Source organism: Myxocyprinus asiaticus, chromosome 3 (assembly GCF_019703515.2).
Source record: "Myxocyprinus asiaticus isolate MX2 ecotype Aquarium Trade chromosome 3, UBuf_Myxa_2, whole genome shotgun sequence".
In the NCBI taxonomy this organism is placed as follows: Eukaryota; Metazoa; Chordata; class Actinopteri; order Cypriniformes; family Catostomidae; genus Myxocyprinus; species Myxocyprinus asiaticus.
In genome coordinates, this window is record NC_059346.1 from 22250139 (window position 1) to 22273736 (window position 23598).

Genomic DNA, 23598 nt, shown 5'->3' on the forward strand with positions numbered 1-23598 from the left:
CAAGTTAAGGAAATCTCCTTTAATAGATGTTATAATATAAATATCTAATAACCTACATGGGTGTATTAGAAATACCTCTTTTCTATGTTCTAGTGGCATTGAATACCTTGCTGAAAAACAGCTAAAACTAGCCTAACATGGTTGTCTGGTCTTAGCTGGTTTAAGATGGTCACCCACCCTGGACAAGTTGTTGCTCAGCTATTTTAGCTGACTTGGAGGCGCTGGTCCCATATTAAATTTAAAGGAATGTTCTGGGTTGAATACAAGTTAAGCTCAATCGATAGCGTTTGTGGCATAATGTTGATTGCCACACAAGTTCATTTCGACTCATTCCTCCTTTTCTTTAAAAAGAAAAAAAAAAGAAGAAAAAAAATCGAGGTTACAGTGAGGCGCTTACAATGGAAGTGAATGGGGCCAATTTTTGGAGGGTTTAAACAGAAATTTGAAGCTTAGAATTTAATAAAAGCACTTACATTAATTCTTCTGTTAAAACTCATGTATTTTCTTTTTTTTTTTTTTAGCTGTAAAGTTGTTTAAATTGTTATTTTTAGTTATTTTAGGGATTGTGGACATTACATTGTCATGGTAACGAAGTTGTAAAATTGGTAATAACTTTACACAGAAAAGGTTTTTAAGTGATTTTATCACACTAAAATCATGTTTGCACACATTTTTTATGTATTGTGGTTATACTTTTGAAAAAATGAATATTTTAATGTTAAAAAATTGGCCCCCATTCATTTCCATTGTAAGTGTCTCACTGGAACCTCGATTTTTGCTTTTTTTTTTATTTTATTATTATTTTTTTTTTTTTTAAGAAAAGGAGGAATAAATTTTTGTGGTAATTAACATTATACCACAAATGCTTTCAATTGCGCTTAACTTGTCGCTCTGGAGGTCTCCTATCTCTATGTAGGTCCCTCAAATATCTCGGTGAGGTTATAGCGATATTCTGGAGAGCAAAACAGAAAAGCCATACAGAGAGAGCAGTACATTTAAGTAAAGTGTTGTATTTTATTTATTTATTTTTTTAAACATCCCATGCTGTAGATATTGTAGCTTTATGGACATTAGATATAGTCACAAACTAGACTTTTCTGGAACACAATTAATCCTTTTGTCAAGTATCACATACATTGATTAGCCTAATTCTATTTTGCGTCATTCTTACACGCTCCATGCCGTTTATATAAGGTTAAATATTAAATTGAACACTACATTTAAATTACGCCCCCCCCCCCCCCCGTGAAGGGTGATTGTGCACTTACAATTGCATCCACTAGGGGGAGTCAAAATTCCACCAAGTTGTATATGGAACCAGTTTTATTCTTTAAATAAGAAAACAAACAGACAAACAAAAACATAAAAAAGTTGAACTCATGATAAAGTGATGGGATAGCATTTATTGTCTTTAAAATAGAGATGTCAGTTCCATTTACCATTTCTACTACTTTTAATAGGCAATAACTAGCACAGAATAGTCTGTATATGTAACATTTGGAGAGTACAAAACACAATTTTATATTGCCATTGACATAATTCAGCTGATTTACCAGTTACAAACCTAAGCATTATCATTATTTCTAAGACAATCCAAACATGTCTATACATAAACATTTCCGAGAAAGTAAGCTGGTTTATCCAGATTAATGGCATGCCTGTCATAGTACAGAATTTCACAGGTATGTCATGGTCTAGACATAAAATAAGCTGATCATATAGTACGCAAATAATTCTACCCTTAGATCTGGTGCTCATCAGTATCAGATAAAGCAGATTTTGACAAATGTGGAGTGATTTAATTCAAACACAGCCTGCATATTAATGAATTGTAAGAGATCTTCTGGTCTCGGCTCATTAAGTGAATGTTACTGACAGAATAAAAGTAGCAGCAACAGAGATTAAAAGAGGACAAAGTTACTCTCTTCCTGTTTCTATCATGACAACTTCCTGAACGTGAGACATAATTATGGCTCTAATTGGTAAAACAAACATAAGATATTTAGATAAAAGGACACTTGTAAGGGTGTACCTGTGTAAACAATTCTGTATTCTGGAGTTTTTAAATGACTCGCTATACAGCGGGAAGGCAAGGAGGCGTATGAAGCACATACCACATTGGTCACCTCAGTAACAAGTCCTCAGCTCACCCAGCATATGCACAAAATGGCTCTTTCAGTGGTAGACACACAGACAATACCAACCCAAAAATGCAAGATTTATATATATATATATATATATATGCCTTTTGTTTTCACCTTAGGCCTATATATATAGGCCTAAGGTGAAAACAAAAGGCATGGGCAATGGTTATACAACAGATTATGGATGGAAAACAAGACATAGATATGTAACAGACCTGACCTAAGTACTTCCAAATTCCAAATTTACCAATAGTTACATAACATTTGTCTGAAGAATTAAAATTATATGTCTATATTAGCTGAAAATATTTTAAGTCAATTAAGATGTGTGGTATGGAAATAATGAAACATCTTCAATGAACATCTTCATACCAGATGGCAAAAATAAGTACATGGACGATTACTGTGTTAGATATAAACATTAAAATGGTAAATTATGCATCGAGCATCAGTTTAAGTATGCACGGTAATAAGACAGTCCAAGCACATATGCCTCACAAATGTTCATACCTCACATGACTCATTTACTAAAGTTAACTCATTCACTCATTTTGTTTTCTCCACACACACTACTGTTCACCCATACTTATTCCAAAATCGATCTAATTAACTCCCTCCATCAGCATGAATTTGCTTACATCTGAGACACATAAGGCTTTACTAGCTCCCACCACCCAATTTCATCCACCAAATTAGTACCAAAGGATTTCACCCGAATTTACCCCAAATTATGTCTTTTCTTAAAGAAATTGGTATAAATCAACCTGTTCTCTACTGCTACTAGCACATGTACTTTTATAAGAACTGGAACCAGTGAAATAACATATTTGACTGCATGACTGAAATAACCTTGAGAGCAAAAATGTTTGTTTTGGTTCCCTCCATAAACTCAACACGTTTTCAGTCTGTTTGCATAGGCATCACTATTGTTAATGTTAAAGCAGCTTTTTCATGTATGAAATGCCAGAAGAAATTAAAGTAGATGAACTGACATATTAGTATGAACTTGACTGGATCACATACAACTCAAACACAAATCAAAACATCAAATTGTAGTTTCTCATATTTGTCTAGCCAGATAACTAAGAGGCCAGAACCAGATCCTGAATTGTGATATCTTCACTATGTATGGAAGCCCCTGTGGCTCATGTAAAACTTAAATTGACTAAGCAATCTGACTTGATCTAATGCTGCTGAAGAGAGCCCAAAGTCAGAACAAGAATAGCAAGACTCTGCAACCAGCCATGACTGATTCAATACAATAAAAAGTCTAAAGTGCAAATTGAAGGTCATGTTGTAGATGCGCCTTTGATTGCAGAAATGTCTTGTTAATTTGTCATGACAAGACTCCATCCTGGCATCTTCCTGCATAATATTTTATAATATTCAGCCTGAAGGACCTACAAAAGGCTTACATGAATGTTCAGTGTTTATATTGTTCATTCTCCATAGACCATAAGGCCCCATTCACTGTATGATGAAGCCTGGCTGGGGTGCCATGCGTGGAGGGGGTCTCTGGGGGACAGTTGGGGGGTATTGCTGCATATACATGCTGGGGTATCCCTGGTTAAGACTAGATGGTGGATTTCCGACTCTGGGAGGAATAGGAGGGTATGGAGAGGAGGGGGGGTATGGAGTGGCAGCGGGGTAGGAGACAGCTGCAGCGGGCTGGATAGTAGGACTTGGGGGAACTTTAACAGGAGGGAGAGGAGGAGCCCGGCGGGGCATCGGCATGGGGGATCCATTGACCTCTCTCTGGAGAGCAGCTGGCCTGGACAGGAGGTCCTCAGATCGAGAGGGCTGAGGGGCTGCTGGGGCCATGTGGTGCCCTTTTAGTACCATTTCCTGAAGCTTCTCGATCTTCACTCTTCTAAGGTGTGCCAGCTTCCTCTTACTCTGGTACTCATCAATGAATGCGTCTAGAGGGGCTGCGCCATCAAGGAAAGAGTCAGCCATATTCTGATTTTAAAAGAGGGGAAAAGATTATGAAAAAAAATCACTCCCGTGCTTTAGCATGACCAATGTCTAATGAATCGGCCCACACATGCAATCCAGTGCAACTACAAAGAGTATTGAAACAATTGAAGCTTTGTGGTAGGTAAATGTGGCACAGAAGTTACCTCAGTTTCTTCCTCAATTTTGGCCCCTTCTGCTTGTAGGAGAGCAAGCAATGTGTCCAAGGGAGAGTTTCCAGACTTGTGGTCTGTGAGTAGACAGAAAGAAAGAAATGGGATGAGGGATGGACAGAACATCTCCTTAAATTAACAAGTCATTATTTGCTACTGTAATAATAATGTGGCAATTCAGAACACTTGCTTAGGTCTGAGAAGGTAATATACATGTTAAGGTGCTAACACACTAGGGAAATGGATAGGAATGTGCAAAATCTGTTCCATAATTAGGATGTTTACCATAGAGGAAATCAAGCTAGAATTCAGCTAAATGTATTTCTGAAAGAAGCTATCACACAAAATCGGCAAGATAAATACCATAGACTTTGGGTGGATGCCGTAAATTTGCCGTGGTACCAACTGGGTGAATTTCACCATATAGTTCAGCTGTGACTGGACAACAGGCTGTTCCAGATCTCACAGTACAACTCGGAGCTCCGGACCAAAAAAAAAAATGACTAAGGAGCCATTGGCACCTAAACTGAAACATTAAGGAGCCAAATGGCTGTTTTTAGTTGCCAAATCACAAATTGCTCAATTTAGATTGCTGTTCAGAAACAAGATAGAAAGCAGAAGAAAAGACAGCTGATAACCCATTTATCTGAGGTTTAATAAACAGTATACAGTACATAGTTGAGAAGATAAATTTGCATTCCCCTTTGTCTCATAAATGTTCACACCCCTTTCATAATTTATACAAATATAAGAGATAAAATATTTTTTTATTTAATACTGCTCTTCACAATCTACATTACAGATAATTACATAAAGTATAGTATGCATATAGTAGTTTGTTGTCTTTTTGAGCATCAGTGAATGTTTTCATCTTGTGTAATAGTTGTGAACAAGTCCCTCAATTGTCCTAAGTGTCAAAAGCTTGATCTCGTATATCTATCTATCTATCTATATATACACTATATAAATTCTTTTACTGTTACCAGATGGCCAGACACAGAGATTATAAGAGTGCAAATTGAATGAAATCCCAGATGCAGTTTATTGTGCTACTCCGATCCCAATCAATAATTACCAGGAGAAAAAAACGTGGTACACAATACGGGACTTTTAAATGTAAAGAAGCCTGAAATACACATGGGACTCTTATATTGAAATGTCTGCACTCCCAGTTGTGAGCTCACTGATGGCTGATTCACTGAGAAAGTGAATCTGATTCAAACTGTTAACCTAAGCTCCTGAGTTCAAACCCTCAGTTCTTTTCGGGTGATTCATGAAAAAGATCCGGTTTAAAAGAATCATTTGGTCAGGACTCTCTCGCGCTGGGTTTGTTGGTGTTGCGTGCGGTGCAGCGAGCTCATCACCACAACAGACCGGGTGAAAAGCAGCACAAGACACACTGATGGTGGCACTCTATAGATGTATATAATAACTCACAAGATGATATTTGATGAAACTGCATTTGAACGCACACAACCCAACTGTCGCCAATGGCGACTAAATTTTAAATTATAGTCACAATAAATGATTTTTGGTCGCATTTGCGACCATTTTAGTCGCAGTCTGGAGCCCTGGGCCCATCTGTTTGAAATGCACATTGGTCAATGGATGCAACAGAATTCTCAAATTTTTGGTTGCACGATGGAGTGTCACTTTTGCAAACCCTTTTGTTTTTATTACAATGGATTGTATGCAAATATGTAACAAATAGCCAAGACAGATATAATAATGATGTTCAAAGCCAGCAAACACCTTGATCTTCAGAACAGGAAAACCTGTTAATGGGATCTGGTGGTATCATTGATAGTATGCATCATCAGCTATGATGACATACTAAAACTATTTTATAATAAAATCTAAAACCTAAAAAAGGGTCAGATGTTTTGGATGATTTAGACATGGGAAGGTGTGGCCTTGGTAAGTTGTTTTTCCATGTTGACAAGGACCAGCTTCATTACTTTTGCCTTATTTACCGTTTTATACTTGAATTGCGAAGTAAATAAAACCCCTCCCCAGAAGAAAAACTGTTGTGAAGGCATACGCAGGATGACTCGTCAGTTTGCCTGTTCTCTCCTCCTCCTCCACCTCCCTGTTGGACTTTAGTGAACCACACTTTGTCAGTGCCAATGGCTATGTGAAACAGCATACCACCATAGTGCTTATACCTTTGTGTACAGTAGACACTATGTAAACTGTGCACAGTATGCAAATTGTTTGTATGCATGAAATACCCGGATGACACTTATACATTTGCCTAATTGTGCATTATTAAACAAAGCTGTGTGTGAGAACGCACTGCAAAATGTGAGTGCAAAACACAAACTCCATCTCAGATGTACATGCTCGATAGTTCAGTTTGTTTGTAACATCCATTGAGAACGGCACCAGAGGAGCATTGATGGCCAGATTTTGAATGAAAAATAAATTAAACTACTGTGAACTAGCCTACAAACACTCAGAGTCTTCCTGGAGTGTTCTGCCAAAATAAAAGCCAGAGGGTTTTAAAGTTAAGAAATTACTTTTAAAAAGGAGGATTACTGAGGTTTGTCTTTTTTTTTTTTTACACATAAGAGTACTCCTAACCACTTTCACACAGATATTCTAAACTGATCAAGGAAAATACAACACTGGTATCAGAATCGGATCGGAAGAGAAAAATAAGGTATTGGTGCATCCCTACTGTAAATTACAGCTTTATGCCTTTTATAACCCCATATAAGATCTTTATATACAGTATATATATATATACAGTATATACACATATACTGTAAATTACAGCTTTATGCCATTTATAACCCCATATAAGATCTTTATATACAGTATATATATATATATATACAGTATATACACAGTCAAAAGTTTGGAATAATGTACAGATTTAGCTGTTTCAGAAGGAAACTGGTACTTTAATTCACCAAAGAGCCATTCAACTGATCACAAAGTATAGTCAGGACATTACTGATGTGAAAAACAGCACCATCACTACTTGAAAAAAGTCATTTTTGATCAAATCTAGACAGGCCCCATTTACAGCAGCCATCACTCCAACACCTTATCCTTGAGTAATCATGCTAAATTGCTAATTTGGTACTAGAAAATCACTTGCCATTATATCAAACACTAACCAAAGCTATTTGGTTCTTTAAATGAAGCTTAACATTGTCTTTGTGTTTGTTTTTGAGTAGCCACAGTATGCAATAGACTGGCATGTCTTAAGGTCAATATTAGGTCAAAAATGGAAAAAAAGAAACAGCTTTCTCTAGAAACTCATCAGTCAATCATTGCTTTGAGGAATGAAGGCTATACAATGCTTGAAGTTGCCAAAAAAACTGATGATTTCATACAAAAGTGTGCACTACAGTCTTCAAAGACAAAGGACAACTGGCTCTAACAAGGACAGAAAGAGATGTGGATGGCCAGATGTACAACTAAACAATAGGATAAGTACATCAGAGTCTCTAGTTTGAGAAATAGACGCCTCAAATGTCCTCAGCTGACAGCTTCATTGAATTCTACCTGCTCAACACCAGTTTCATGTACAACAGTAAAGAGAAGACTCAGGGGTGCAGGCCTTAAGGGAAGAATTGCAAAGAAAAAGCCACTTTTGAAACAGAAAAATAAAAATAAAAAGTTAGAGTGGGCAAAGAAACACAGACATTAGACAACAGATAATTGGAAAAGAGTGTTATGGATCTTAACCCCATTGAGCATTTGTGGGAACAGCTAGACTGTAAGGTGTGTGAGAAGTGTCCGACAAGACAGCCACATCTATGGCAAGTGCTACAGGAAGTGTGGGGTGAAATGTCACCCGAGTATCTGGACAATCTGACAGCTAGAATGCCAAGGATCTGCAAAGCTGTCATTGCTGCATGTGGAGGATTGTTTGATGAGAACTCTTTTAAGAAGTAATTTAAGAAGTTCTGAATTTTTTTTTCAAATTGTAACAGTAATTTTTCACATTATTAATGTCCTGACTATACATTGTGATCAGTTGATAACTTTGCAAATTTATTAAAAATAAAAACTGGGGGGCCAGGATAGCTCAGCGAGTATTGATTAAGCGTTCATGGTGTTGCCCTGGCCTCCGAATTTCCCCAGATCTCAGTCCGATTGAGCATCTATGGGATGTGCTAGACCAACAAGTCCGATCCATATCGGCTCCACCTCGCAACTTAAAGGACTTGAAGGATCTGCTGCCAATGTCTTGGTGCCAGATACCACAGGACACCTTCAGGGGTCTTGTAGAGTCCATGCCTCGTGGGTTGGCACTGTTTTTTTAATACACACAGATGAGCCAAAACATTATGTTCACAGCATTTTAGGCAGGTGGTCATTATGATTTGGCTCATCTGTGTGTATATACAGTGTATATTAGTGCTTTCAGTCGATTCCAATTTTTTATTGCGATTAATAATTTTTTGTAGTTAATCGCAATTAATCGCAGATTTTAAAAGTGCTGAAATTTAACACTATATATACTTTTCTTGTCAAAATTCATTTATTTCTATTTTAGGAAAGAAAACAAAACAAGATTGTGGAGGCGAGGGCGTGGTCGAGCGTTCATCTGGGGAGAGAGGAAGCGGTAAGGGTTTTTACCTGAGATGAATTGCTGGTAATTGCTTTTTCTTTGTTCACAGTGAGAGACGGGGGAATAAAAGGAGCCAGACCTCAGAGTGAGTGAGTGTCGAGCCTGCATGTGAGTGTGTGTGTGTGTGTGTGTGTGTGTGTGTCAGTGCAGCCATCATTTTGAGTTTGAGTGTATGTCTGAAGCTTCACCTTTACAAATATGTAGCAATATAATGCTTTATTAACTTTTTCCAAACAAAGAATTGTATTATTTTATTATTTATCAAATATATAATTGCCAGATAGTCCATTTAGAATAATTTTTCAGATTATTCACTTATTACAACAAAACTAAATTTATATTTTAAAGTACATGTTGTCATATTAACGACCGGTAAGTAGCTCTCATGAGCCTAAAGTACACACAACAGAGTAGCAATTCCTGGTTTACTTGGAGTGAGTTTAATTCATTCAGCTCCAACGGATTCATAAAACTTTTTGATTCACTAAAAAAAGCCAGATCAAGAGAGTAATTTCTTTGGGATTCGGTCTACTGGTAGTGCTTTATGTCTCGTCTCGCGCTGTAGGTTCAGTAGAAGTGTTGCTGTGTTGCTTAGTAGTAATCAGTCCCGTTTCTACGGGGGTGCTTGAGGGTGCTATTAGATTTTTTATTTAGATCTTTTTTATTAGATCTTTCATTTATCTGGCTTTTGGACCTAATGCGCATCCACAAGCTTTTAATATGCTCAGGGTTGCCAGATAATATATGCAACACCACAATCAGAGATTTATACTTGCACAAATTGGAAATATTTCGCATTATGTCATACTTAATTTATGCAATCTGGCAACCATACATGTGAGTGCACATGCTTTCTCTCTGCAAAAAACAAACAAACAAACAAACAAAACAAACAAACAAACAACTTGACGCTCAATAGTGCATGGAGGGGACATGCAAGTAAAACCAAGTGAAAGGAATATATTTATTCTTTGTGTTATTTGTAAAATGGCAGTAGTCATTTATCAGTGTCATGCAGCCTGTTTTATTCAGTGGTGTGCTGAATGGGGTGCCAAACATTGACAAGACCCACATCATGACCCATGAGCATGTAAACAGGTTGATAATGTTCTGAGAATAAAACAAGTAAACGGGTCCACTTTGTGGCCAACGTTAAAATAAGCTTTTAGAATCTCTTTCCCGAATATTTTATTTTACTTTTAAACCAGACTCCTGATATAGAGTGTTAAATTGAATACTAAATTACCATTGTATTGAAGTATGGTAAAATAATTGTATTCAGCCTTTATTCAGTTTTACTAACACATGATAGAAAAGTAGCAGCAAAACTTCAAGCAATCGCAGAATGGTCCCATCAGTATACACTTCAGAAAATTGTGCATCATTCACTGAGTGCATGTCTGGGCTTAAAAGATATAACAATGCAGAAATTTGTATCTTCTCTGTTCCATGTTCTACTTAACGGCTGATGTGGCCCCAGTAACAAAGTAATTGCACACCTCTGCTCAATTGAATATGTAAGACTAATACTGTAAATTGGCAAGCAGATTTTCTTGAATACCAGCAAACACACAAAAATCCTTGCATTTTGTTAATGCACAAAATGCTGTATCAAAACTTATAAACGTGTATTTTGCAACTCAGTATGTCCTAATCTGCAGGCGCAGAATTTTGCTGTCATTTTCAGCAACAGATCATGGGGAAACAAACCCCGAAGCAATAAATGTTTTGTACATTAAAAAAAAAAGAAAACTTTTCTTTATGTTAAGTAGCATTTAAACATGATTTAATCTATTAAAAAAATGTGTAATTATGATACATCTCCACTTTATACAGAGCACCCCCACTATTTTCAGAAGCACTCTCAGTGAGTTTGATCTGGAACCGGGCCTGATAGTAATACAGTAAAGACTTTGAGTATTTTAGTCTGGTTTTCTGTCCGCATAACCAGAATAATGCACGTACAAGAACCATTAACGAAACCGAACGTCATGAAAATCATTCTGTTTTTGTTATAATGCAATCATTACTGGGGAATTTGTATGTGTTGTGGTGGGTAATTAAAACTTACTCGCACATCCACATAGATGTACTGCTACAGTACGTGCCCACTGGCGCAGAAGAAATCCGCTCAGCCCCACTCTCCGCACCAAAGAACTGGCGCTTCAGGGTGAGTTTGAAATACTCAAAGCCAGTGTGTATTTTCTACTATAAGCTTTCAGTACATGCTAAATGCACCGGCCAAACAGAAAATTTACCCACATTTGGCGCTTGCCGGGTGTTAATTTTGGACCTATTTCAATATTTATGCATTTGCTCTGAAATCGCAAGAAAAACAGAAGAACCAGTATAACAATACACAGTAATATTATTTAAAATGTATTAACATATTTGTAGGTAAACAAAAAATAATATTTTATACCTACATATATTTCTATTTAACATTTGTTTGTTTTTTTACTAAACTAACATTTTAGTATATATATATATATATATATATATATATATATATATATATATATATATATATATATATATATATATATATATATAATAAATAAATGGCACACAGAGATCTTAGTTATCTTTTCTGAGTGGACCAAATTTTTGAATTCATTCGATTCCATAAAATGGACTGTTTAACAGATATACATAAAAGGATTTAAACTTATTAACTAAAATGCTCACATACTCGCAAAACTAGTCTAATGTCACACACTAATCTGAGACTTAATAGCCACATAAAGAGCAGTAAAATCATCATAACATTCACAATGTTGTATCATTTTTGATTGCCAGCAAAATAGTCACAAATATATCATAAATGTTCAATATAATCACCCAGCGCTACAGTACACCACAGATTAAATATTATATCCAGCCCAGAGCAGGGGAGACAGCCAGGCTTCGAAAGTGTACTTCAAGTTCATATATACAGCATAAGTCAAAAGCAAAGCCAGATGACATTGAGTATACAGAGGGTAAAATGAAACGCGTGTTGGTATGCTGTTTGGATCAGCTTCCAAGCAACCACTGCGTCACAAAGGCTAATCATTGACAGCATTTTATTCATGATACCAGCACACACACAGTGCAAAAGGGTGTGGAAGCACAGTGAATACTGTTCACTGTTCACTTTACAGTCACAGATTCTTCTCAGCTGTGACATGGACATCTGCTGTTGTTTAGATCTGCCTACTGCTTCCATTAGGAAGAAAAATATAGGAAGTAAAGCACAGAGTAAAGACTCTGTTGTACAAGGTTTCCTGAAAATGATGCACAAAACCAGAAAAACTGGCCCTTCAGGAGTTATCTTATAGCTGGAACAGAAGATGAAGTCAATATGCACAAATGCCTCAATAACATCAAGTGTAAAATCCCAGAAGACAGGTTCACAGATTTACCTCCTATCCACAATGGCCTCTTGAAATAACATATGGAACAGGATCACAGTGCACACACAACATACAACAACACTAAGTGTGTGTGATTAAGAGTGCACTTATGTAAGTGCACAGAAGGACCCAGGTGGAAAAGAAAAAGAGAATAAGAAACAACTTGTAACCATTTCCCCTCATTATTTTACCTAGAGAGGACTTGCGCAGCTGACAGGCCTCAAAATGCTCCTGTAGGCACCGGTAGCGTTTGGTTAGCTCATTCTTTTGGTGGTCTAGTCTGGGCTGGAGTTGAAGGTTCTGCTCAGCCAGAAGCCGGTTACTAGCCAGTGTCATCTCCTTATTCTGCTGTAGTCCTTTAATCTGAGAACACACAAGGAACATGTTACTAGGGCTGTCAACTGGCATGTGAAACGAAGTTCACATTTTTACCTTAAATATTACCAAAATTCAAAAAAAAAAAAAAAAAAATTCACATTTGTATTTGACAGCCTTACATGTAACATCCCACTACAAAGATGTGTGTGTATATATAAAAATAGATTTCAATTGACAATCAAACATGAAAGTAAACTCTAAGAAAAAGAGAATAAATCTTTCCTATAGGCTATGTACTACATTCCAGCCTGACCTCATTACTATACGAAGCTATTTGTATGTAAAAAAAAAAAATTACGATTTAAACGTACACGTTTGTATGTTTGGATAAACACTAAAACGTACAATATGGACGTTTGAAAGCATCTAAAACGTAATAAATTTATACGAGTTTACCTCTTTAGAAACGTAAAATATTGACTAATCCATTACAAATATATATTGAATACACGAATCGATTATAAATATATTTGTACATTTTTACTGTTTTATAGATATTTTAGATCCCTTAACCCTACCACAAACTCTAAACATAACCACATTTCAACAATATAAAAACATGTAATTAGTAGATTAATATATAGTAGCAATAATTTTTGTAACAATATATATATATATATATTACAGCCTTTAATCCCACACATACTCCTAAACCTAATCATTTATTAAGAATATAAAACACATAACAGGCAGATACATTTAATCACAATAATTTATTCAGAAAAATGGCAAAATTCAGTACAATAGTAGTCCAAATGGCGATGCGCTGCATCCAATGTGCACCCTGACAGCATACAATAGCTTTGTGTAAGGTAGAGAGTGGAATTTAAATTATTAATCGCTGTAAATCTTCTCCTGATGCACACCATAACAGCGTTGTCATATCTCATTCAAACATATACATCGCAGAATATGGCGGTCGCAAACAGGCACGAGACACTTGAGAGCTAATGAGCATTCGACATCACTTCCGTAAAACCGGTGGTCATAATGTTTCTTGAGGCGCCAGTTTTTTTATTTTGAAAAAGGTAACGGATACGGCGGGCACGATGGCGCTACAGCGGATGGAGACAAATATCGTTAAATAAAAGGCTTGAATCTGGGTCTATTCTTCACAAAAGGCAATCTGAAGATTTGGATTATAGCTAGCAAATTTATGGATTAATTTTATTATTGTTTTATGGTGCTTTTTGTGGTCTGTTTTGTGGCATATTCTGAAAACTCCTTTTGTGTCCACTGACAAACAAAAATTAAATTAAATGCTTAAATGATTAAACTATTTTTTATTCATTTGAACATTTAAAAAAATTGGTTAAAGTGATATAATCCTTTAAAATGTTGTATAGGGCATCAGAAATCACAAAGAACTGACTGAAACCATTAAAATGACATTATAATGTCAACTGCGTTAAATAAATGTTTTGGAATTTAACTATAATCTCACTGATTATAAATTAAATGTAATTGATTATTTCTATGAATTCAATATTAATCCATTCAAACAGTATACACATAAACATGTGTTCGTTTCTATAGGTGTTAATATATAAAATGATTATGTTCATATGCTGTTACTCAATACGTCAATATTGTACATTTTGGTGTCTATGCAAACGTAAGAGAATGTATGTTTGCTAGAACCAGACTTTACATAAAAATACATACAAATTCTCGTGAGATCACGTTGTGCATTCATGCCTTGAGAGTGAAACACAAAAGGAACAGTACCAATGTCACTGTTGTCTATAGCAAGAGTAAATATTTTCACTTTAGCAGTACATTAATCTATCACAGCATCAGGTTACAGCTTCAGGTAATATAGTGAACTTTGAGGAACATACCGTAAATTAGATGGTATGTTGCCAGGCTCTCACTTGAAAGGTAAGTTAAATATGTGATCCATGCAATTTACATCACTCACTTTCATACATAAAGTGTTCATAAATGCTCACAAGGTAAAAACAACATTAATTCAGCAATTGCTGGTGTTGGTCATGTCCATCATATCATTACAAAACTAAAACATGCAATCAAAATGGAAACATTCCATTCTGCAACATAACTGCTGGGAAGGAGGATAGTTACACCCAATAAAAATAACACAAAATGCTAGAAAATGAAAACTTGTACTCTATTTAATATAATTATTTGCTTGCTTTAACTCAGTTACTGTTTATAGTACTAATAGTAAAAAGTAAAAGCAACTTGAAGCTGGTGTTCTGGGTGAATATCATGCTACAAATGTCATGCTACAAAATATATACTGTATATATGCAATCCAGTAACTGACCTTAACCATATATTAAATAACAATTCTTAAACAAAAATGTGCTAACATTTTATTCATTAATCTATTCTTTCATAAAATTCTACTGATTACAACAAAACTCATGTGTATTTTCAACAACACATAGTCATATAAAAAATCAGTCAGTAACTGCACTGCCTGAATTCTCACAAGCCTCAAGTGCAACTTTACAGAATACAGTTCTTATTTCATTTCGAGATGCATGATGAATATGATAACTTGCACATCAGTAAGACTGATTCAGTAACCACTCTGACTGATGTATAGTGAAGTGCATTTCATTTACTAAAAAGAGCCAGCTCAAAAGAGCGATTCGCTTGGGAACTGCACTACACTGGTCACGTTGTATGTTTTCGATTCACTTAAAAGAACCAGCTCATAAGTGTAATTCATGCAGGAATCGGACTACACTGGAGATTCAAAGGAACTAATATACATCCGGAGAAGTCCTTCCTCGTTCAGAGTCAAAAAGAAGTTCTAAACAGCCATGTAAAACCTTAACTAATGTGACATTAAAATGTGTTATCAATGACTCCATGCCTCATTCTATGCGAAGAATTCACATGAGGTCAGTAAAAGATACTGTTTTAACCACTCGATGATTTTGCTTGCTTATGTTCTGAATGCATGACGCTAATGTGCTAACATTTAATATGCAGCCATTATATGTTACAATGATTACACTCTGTTATTGACATTTATGATGACACTGATACTACTGCAAAGGTGGGTGTATAAACGAGTGTTAATGGGCAAAATACAGACAAAAGAATGAGGATAGGCATATCTCACTTTGGGGAGATTTGTTAATGGCTTTCGGCTGCAGATGGCACATAAGTGAATGGGCACTTCAGAATATTTGAGTAGATTTAATTATTTTTGCAGGCTAATTAAAAAAAAAATAATAATAATGTCATGGTTTGGAAAATGTCTCTACACGAACGATTTTACAGATATAGGTACATTTACACCAGCTTGCTAATAACTCTGCATGCATGTTCATCTTGACGGTCTGAACAATGTAAACAAGGTAGGTGAAGCTTCAGGTAACACCTACCAGTGACGTGGACCAATGGCAGTAAGAAGGTATTTAGCAGCCGGTTAGAAGATTTCCTAAAATTTCGACCTGGCTTGCTGTTACAAACCACTAAAACAAACTCAGAAACACCTTTCTGGCCAGATGTTGATCTAAATGACGACACACCCATTCGTTCTTCAATTTCATATGAAGAATATCAGGGTCTCAAGGGTGTTTTCGCACTAAGAGCACTCAAGAGTGAAAACAACTTAAGACTTTTTAGATAGGAGACAAAAATGAAATGTGATACTTTGTGACAAACCTGATTATTGTCTCCAAGCATACAAAAGAGACTCACCATTAAGAATCAGTCATGAGGCTTAAAATTAATTATGCTCAGTAAATTGATTTGACTCAGCTGGCTTCTGATATGTAGGTCACCGCGCCTTACACCTATCCTTGTACCGGATGATCATAATGCATCATTACTATATCACCACATGCAGAGCTTTACTGCTCAAAATAAGGAATTAGTTAAACATAGTCTCATGAGAATTCATCACAATACTACAAGGTGGCAAATTTGTACCAATTTGTACGACTTCATTCGTACGTCATATCAATCACATATGCTTCATGAAAACGCATTCTGTATTACTCATCAGGGCTTTTAACGTCAATATCATGGTTACGTTTATGCTCTGGGTAGGGTAAGATTTAAGATCTAACATTTATATGGTTAGATTTATGGATGGGGTTTGGGTTAGGGGTTAAAGTTACGAAAAATACGGTTTTGGATTATCACAGAAAAACTGGCACATTGGGAACTACAATAACACAAGGAAAGCATCTTTATTGGTGAGTGTATAAGTCGTACGATTTATAATTGATTTTGAATAGGTATGAATTCACCACCTTGTTCTACTGTGACAAATTCTTGTGAGATAAGGTTGGAATTATTAATTACCAGAGAGGTAAATGGCAAAAAATGTCTGCTGTACATACAAAACACAGAGTAATGAATAATATCTTCATATATTGAACTGCATGCTTTTTCAAGCTCCTCACTAAAACAGATGTCATTGCAACCAGCCACCCGTCATGACTCATCAATGTTTGACTGCCATAAGGAACATTAAATAGTATTTAAGTGTCATGCCTCCCATTTCAAAAGGTGCTCCCCTACAGTTTCAGTTTAGAGATCATGTGTCAGAGTGCATAAGAAGAAAATAGTGACAAATGTCACATATTTCCAAGCACTGCCAAAATCACACTACAAGTATGCAAGCGTTAATGTTCTTCTGGGCTTTTACACAGTGTGTGCAATGAAGGCCTACACTCACACTGCAGACAGCACCATCAAGTGCTGGCAAAAGCCCAGTGTTTCTCAAATTTTTCTGTTGTTTTTTTAGATGGGGAGAGACAATTTTAGTGGTGTAATGATATATTGTGCCACGATATACTGCGATTACAAAAATGACACGGTTTTCATCGAGTGTTTAAAAATATTAATCACAATATAAAATAGAGTTAGATTTAACAACATCAACATCTCAATTTTGACCAACAAAGTGTGGGTATGATACATGTGTTATGGACTTCACATATTATATCATGATGTTAATTGAAGAAGCACAGATTCAGATAGATCACTGATTTTTGATTTGCTCTGTAATGTGATTTAAGTTTACTGCAATTGTAATTAACATCTGGGAAGGGATCATATTGATAAACTTTGCAATCAGAACTGCTCATCATCTCATATTGCTGCACTGCTCCGACTGAACCGCACACGTGTTTCACTCTGACGGAATCGCACAAGAGTCAGCGATCCTCAAAGTAAACTATGATTTTATATGTAACGTCAGTGAAAGCACACTATAATGATCACAGCATTTTGTGTTTTAGATGGTTTCATCTCACCATGCAAGCGAATAAAAGATAGGGAGCACCATCTCTGGAGCAGGCAAGTGGGCACGAGTCCAGCAGGAGAGCAAAAAGCGGGATCACTCGCGCTACTCAATCTTTTTAACCCAGGAAAAACCCTAAAAAAACATCTCCACAGAAAAGGAAGACTCCCAGACAGGTCAAGAAAATGAAGGAGTTTGTTATTAAAACAAGCGAAATCTGTGGTGTAGGTTTACAAAGACAATACAGAGCAGAAAAATTAAATCTGCAAACTTGTCGCACAAAGAAAATCACTTGTAATACAAGCAATTTGTTTTACCTCATCAAATGAAGCATGCAAAAGAATATTATGAAAGCTAAAAATGAACTCCACATTTATTCATTCATTTTTTTTTTTTAAGAAGTGTTTATATTTATTTAATATTTATTTTCTGCATGAAGTGTTTACATAATTTTGGATATTTTCTGCAAGTAGTGTTTTTTTTGGGGGATTTTTTTACTTATGCATTTATTATTATTATTATTATTATTATTATTATTATTGGATTTCTTTGGGAAGATCTTGAGTTTCTTGAGGAAAGTTTATAATAATAATAATAATAATAATAATAATATTGGTCAACAACATATCAGTAAAATGTGGCATGTGAGAAATTTAGCATTATGGTAAGAATGATTTCAAATTATGGTAAGATTTTTATTTTTTCACTTGGATGATTGTCAAGTTCCAAATAAAGTGAAAATTATATAAGAGGAAGTATTTGGAAGTAATTAATTCATTTACTGGATTATCCAAAAATAGGCAGTACAATATGGTTATTTAATATATTAACCAATTTGTATTGATTTTCCCCAAAAATTAACTACATTGTGATATATATATATATATATATATATATATATATATCGTTATCGTGATGTAAAATCACTAATATCATGAGATAAGATATTGGTCATATAGCCCATCCCTAATCTACTACAACCCCAATTCCCAAAAAGTTGGGACTATATTGAAAGCACTACAACTAAACATTATATGATGTTTTACTTTGTGAATTTCATTGTTTTTTTTTATTTATTTTTATGTACAGTAATTTCAAATCAGATTATTGCAACATGCTCCAAAAAAAGTTGAGACAGGGGCAATTTAAGACTAATAACAATTTGACAAGTTAAAATAACAAGGAAACAGGAGATGTTAAACAGGTGAGGCAATTGTGTCATAGTATATAAGGAGCCTCCAAAATCAGCCTGGGAATTCAAGACCAAGGGTCATTCGAGACTCGTCAATTTGCCTACAGATGCTTCAGCAAATAATCCACCACTTTGAGAACAATGTTCCCCAAAGACAAATTGGAAGGATTTTGGGCTTTTCACCCTCTACAGTGCACAATATAGTTAAAAGATTCAAGGAATCTGGTCAAATCTCTGTGCGTAAAGGGCAAGACGATAAACGCTTCTGAATGCGTGTGATCTCTGATCCCTCAGACATCACTGTCTTAAAAAAACATCACTCATCTGTAATGGATATCATGAACACGGACTTGGGATTACTTTAGTAAACCTTTGTTAGTCAACACCACTCGCCACTGCATCCACAGATTCAAGTTAAGACTTTACTATGCAAAGCAGAAGCCATATATTAACACTGTCCTGAAGCACTGCCAACTTCTCTGGGCTCGGTCTCATCTTAGATGGAAAGTAAAACAGTGGAACTGTTCTTTGGTCTGATGAGTCCACATTTCAAATAGTTTTTGAAAAACACAGCCGTTGTGTTCTCTTTGCCAAAGAGGAAAAGGACCATCCAAGCTGTTATCAGTGTCAGGTCCAAAAGCCAGTGTCTGTATGGGCCAGGGGTGTTCAGTGCCCATGGCATGGGTAACGCGCACATCTGTTTGGGCATCATTAATGCAGACAGATATGTAAAAAAATCTGGAGCAGCATATGCTGCCATCCAGCACCATCTTTTCCAGGGACGTCACGGCATTTTCAAACCACATACTGGCCGAATAAGCAGAGAGTGCGGGTGTTAGATTTGCCTGCCTGCAGTCCTGACCATCTCCAATTGAGAATGTGTGGTGCATTATGAAGCACACAATACGGCAACAAAGACCCCGTACAACTGTGCACCTGAAGACACGCATAATGGATGAATGGGGGAAAATTCCACTTTTTAAACTTAAACTTGTGTCTTCAGTGCCTAAATGCTTAATAAGTGTTATTAGAAGAAATGGTGATGTTTTACAGTGGTAAACACTCGACTGTCCCAACTTTTTTGGAGTGTGTTGCAATAATCTGATATGAAATTACTGTACATAAAAAAAAAAGAAATTCACAAGGTAAAATATTATATAATGTGTAGTTATAGTGCTTTCAATATAGCAAAGGCTCAATATAATTTATAAATCACTTTTTTATTAGCATTTTTCATACTGTCCCAACTTTTTCAGAATTGGGGTTGTATATATAATGATGAATATTATGTATAATAATGCTATGGGGAAAATTATCCTAATGTCAAATGCAATGTCTAATTTGATTTCAACAATAAATTAAATTACAGCCTTCTTTATTGAACTGGATAAGCATGCACTTCAATTAAAATGTATTTTCTGAAAATAATATTATGATGTAATCAGTGACAATACTATTTTAGAAAAATTGTATATGAATTTAGAATATTTTAAATGTATGTAATCAGTGACAGTTTGTAAACAAATGTATCTAACATAATTCTGTATTTTCAGCTAAGAATAATTATGTATATTTATATTCTTGTGTCACCACTGCCCTGTTCTGGGCAATGGATTTTTAGTCCCTATCTGAAGGATCATTATTCACATTAATGAACAGTATTTTTAGTTAAGTTTTAAAGGAAAGTAACTGTTTTGTATGTCTTAAAGAGTAATAAAAAAAAAAAAAAGAAAAGTTAAATCTTGTTTAAAGTATCATGAGTTGAACTGAATCGTGAATTCTGTATCATAAACCAAAACTAATTGTAAGAGTGAATCATAACACCCCTAGACAATATTAAGGCAAATTCTCCTGTTAATACATCTTGCTTTGAAATGCAAATCATTGCCTTACTTTGATTACATAAGGCCAGTCCTCTCCAAGTCTAACTTAGGATAGGTCTGTGCAGCACAAATCAATCAAAGAGTCTTCTTAAAGACATGCAGGCCTATATCTGACAGTCCGCAAGTATTATATACCCTTTTATTCAGGTGGCAGGTACAAATTTCGTTCTACATACTAGGCTAAATGTTACTATATTTAGCTTGCAGAGCACCATGCAAACTCTTACTCGTGTCTCCCAGTTACATTAGTGCAAGCCAGGATTTTTCAGTAGTAAGAGTAATATGGTAGATTGTCAAGAGTTGTGTCTCAGAGCCAGGTAGACCTTCAGGCTATATGCTATTCCGATCTTAGCCGAGGTCAACATCTTTCCATCAATTTGGAGGTCAGTCAACTCAAATGTGTGAACACAAACCCTGAATGCCATCTAATCCATGATCTGCAAACACAACTGAGCAAACTTTGAACTTAAACAGGAAGTCAGAGCTTTTAGTGATACTGCATGCTTTGGCAATGCTAGATGTATTATATGGTTTTCCCTCAGCAGTTATGACTGACATCAAAATCCAAGAATGTTGGCATATGGTTAAAACAGTGCATTACGAACATGCTGCATCAACATACGTATACATAACTGTAAAGTTGGTTGTTGGCTTTAAAAAGGGAACAAGCACACCAGACAATGAAGAGATTATCCGCACTCCGATAGCAAACTGTTAATGTTTTTATTCCATGACATTTAAAGGGGAAATATACACAAGCCTTCCTCAATGTGTGACAAGCACACCAGATAAACCTATTTATGAGGAACAATATGTTATAAAATATCATGGCAAACCAGTACTTGAGATTACAAAACTTTTAGTTTCTTAAGGTAGCCTATTCAAGAGAGAGAGAGAGAGAGAGAGAGAGAGAGAGAGAGAGAGCGAGAGCGAGCGAGCGAGAGAGAGAGAGAGCTAATGCATGACAAATTACAAATGAGAATAACAAGAAAATGACTTTCATCACTGGGGAGTGAAACATAGAAATGAGACCCTGTGGGAAATAAATATTCCTAACTCGTTATAGGCATATAGTTGGTTCAACATATGATAAATATAGTCAAATAATTTTTTCCCACATATGATAAATATAATAAATACATGTAAACATAATTTAATAGTCATAATATTTCCAGCAACTTAAAAACTATTTTGCGTCAGTAAAAAGTCACTTTGTCTTGACGGAAAATATGTTGTTTACCGCATGACATCACAATACTTCAGGCGCAGTCAGAGATGTCAAAAACAAACTAAACTGAAGTCGCTTGGAAAGGGTTGAAATGTAAAACTGCCACTAGATTTTAAATACGTGATAATAGTTAGAAATATAAATTGTAATCGTCAAAACATACACGGCCTACGACGCAGACCCTCTGTATATAAAAATGGTGCAGTTTTTTTTTAAATCTGTATCAACACGGTAACTTCGCGACGCTGTTCTCAAGGAAAAGAAACTTACCTCATCTGTGTCGTTAATGATTTTGTTGAGCTTCTCGTCATCTTCGAGCAGTTCGCTTAACTGAATTATAGAGTAAGAGCTCAACTTGTTCCCAAAGCCAGCCATGACTGTCTTGCACAGCAGTGTCTAGCACACTCCGAACTCTGTGGATCGCGGTCGGAGTCGGTATGAGCAAAGCTTGTATTTCAATAACCGGAAGACGAAATGAGGAGATGCGTGACGTCAGCTGATCCAGCGAAGAAATAGTTCTGTTCAGTTTAAATTTTATGAATGGCTTATTTCGTCAAAATGCTTTTAAAGTTGCTGTAAATATTAGGTTACAACTGGGCAAGGAACATTTGCTTTATTTCTGGTCGCAAAGTGTATTAAGATAAAATAAAAATAAAAACATTTATTTTTATTGAATATTTATGGAGCAACAACATTTGTGTGAAAAGAAATAATAACGGAAGTTTGTTTTGATTAAAATTCTTAAAAAAAAAAAAAAAAAAAAACAATGTGGCGAGTGTGGGGTAAAAGGCCCCCAGGGGGGTTAGAGTGATATTGTGTAAATATAGGGGCAATATTTCTAGTGCAAAAATTTTCAACTTAGGCAAATACTTTTGAGACATCAAGAGGCTTTTTAGTAACAAATTAAAATAACACTTACTCAAAATAATCATTTCAGAAAAGTGTTACCCATTTCTGTTAATTTCAATTACATTTGGCATTTCATAACATCTTAATTATTCTATAAACAAATTAATCTCCATTGTAATTGGATCAGTCAATGTGAACCCTCTTTGAACATTTTTCATAAGTCTAAAGACACAGGTGTCTTTAGCTCTGTTGTACCCTTTGTAATTTCATCATTTATCATATTTGGATAAAAATAAATTAAAGTACATTGCATAAATATATAAATAAAAAGAATGTGATAACTTAAAATAGTTGATCGATTTAAGCATTAGAACTAAATTAATAATAAAAGTTGGTTTCCAAAAACATATGTTTCAATGGCACAACTGTGTTAATAATTGTGGTTTGCACCATTAAATATTGTTTACTGAATTATTCAGTGTAGGGATTATACAGTATTGTAAAAAATTTAAAATAGTTATTTGCACATCAATTCACTTTATTTCCTTAAGTTTAATAGTATAAAACTATTTCTGACAT

General features: G+C 35.4%; 1 protein-coding gene across 1 annotated transcript; it reads right to left on the reverse strand.

Moving 5' to 3' along the window:
- Positions 1 to 1383: 1383 nt before the first annotated feature.
- On the reverse strand, positions 1384 to 23496 carry vps37ba (VPS37B subunit of ESCRT-I a). The gene is made up of 4 exons (XM_051678002.1): positions 22441 to 23496; positions 12445 to 12616; positions 4265 to 4347; positions 1384 to 4103 (listed from the first exon to the last, which is right to left on the reverse strand). The coding sequence occupies exons 1-4, from the start codon at positions 22543 to 22545 to the stop codon at positions 3612 to 3614; spliced, it is 852 nt and encodes a 283-aa protein (XP_051533962.1). The 5' UTR covers positions 22546 to 23496; the 3' UTR covers positions 1384 to 3611.
- Positions 23497 to 23598: the final 102 nt, after the last annotated feature.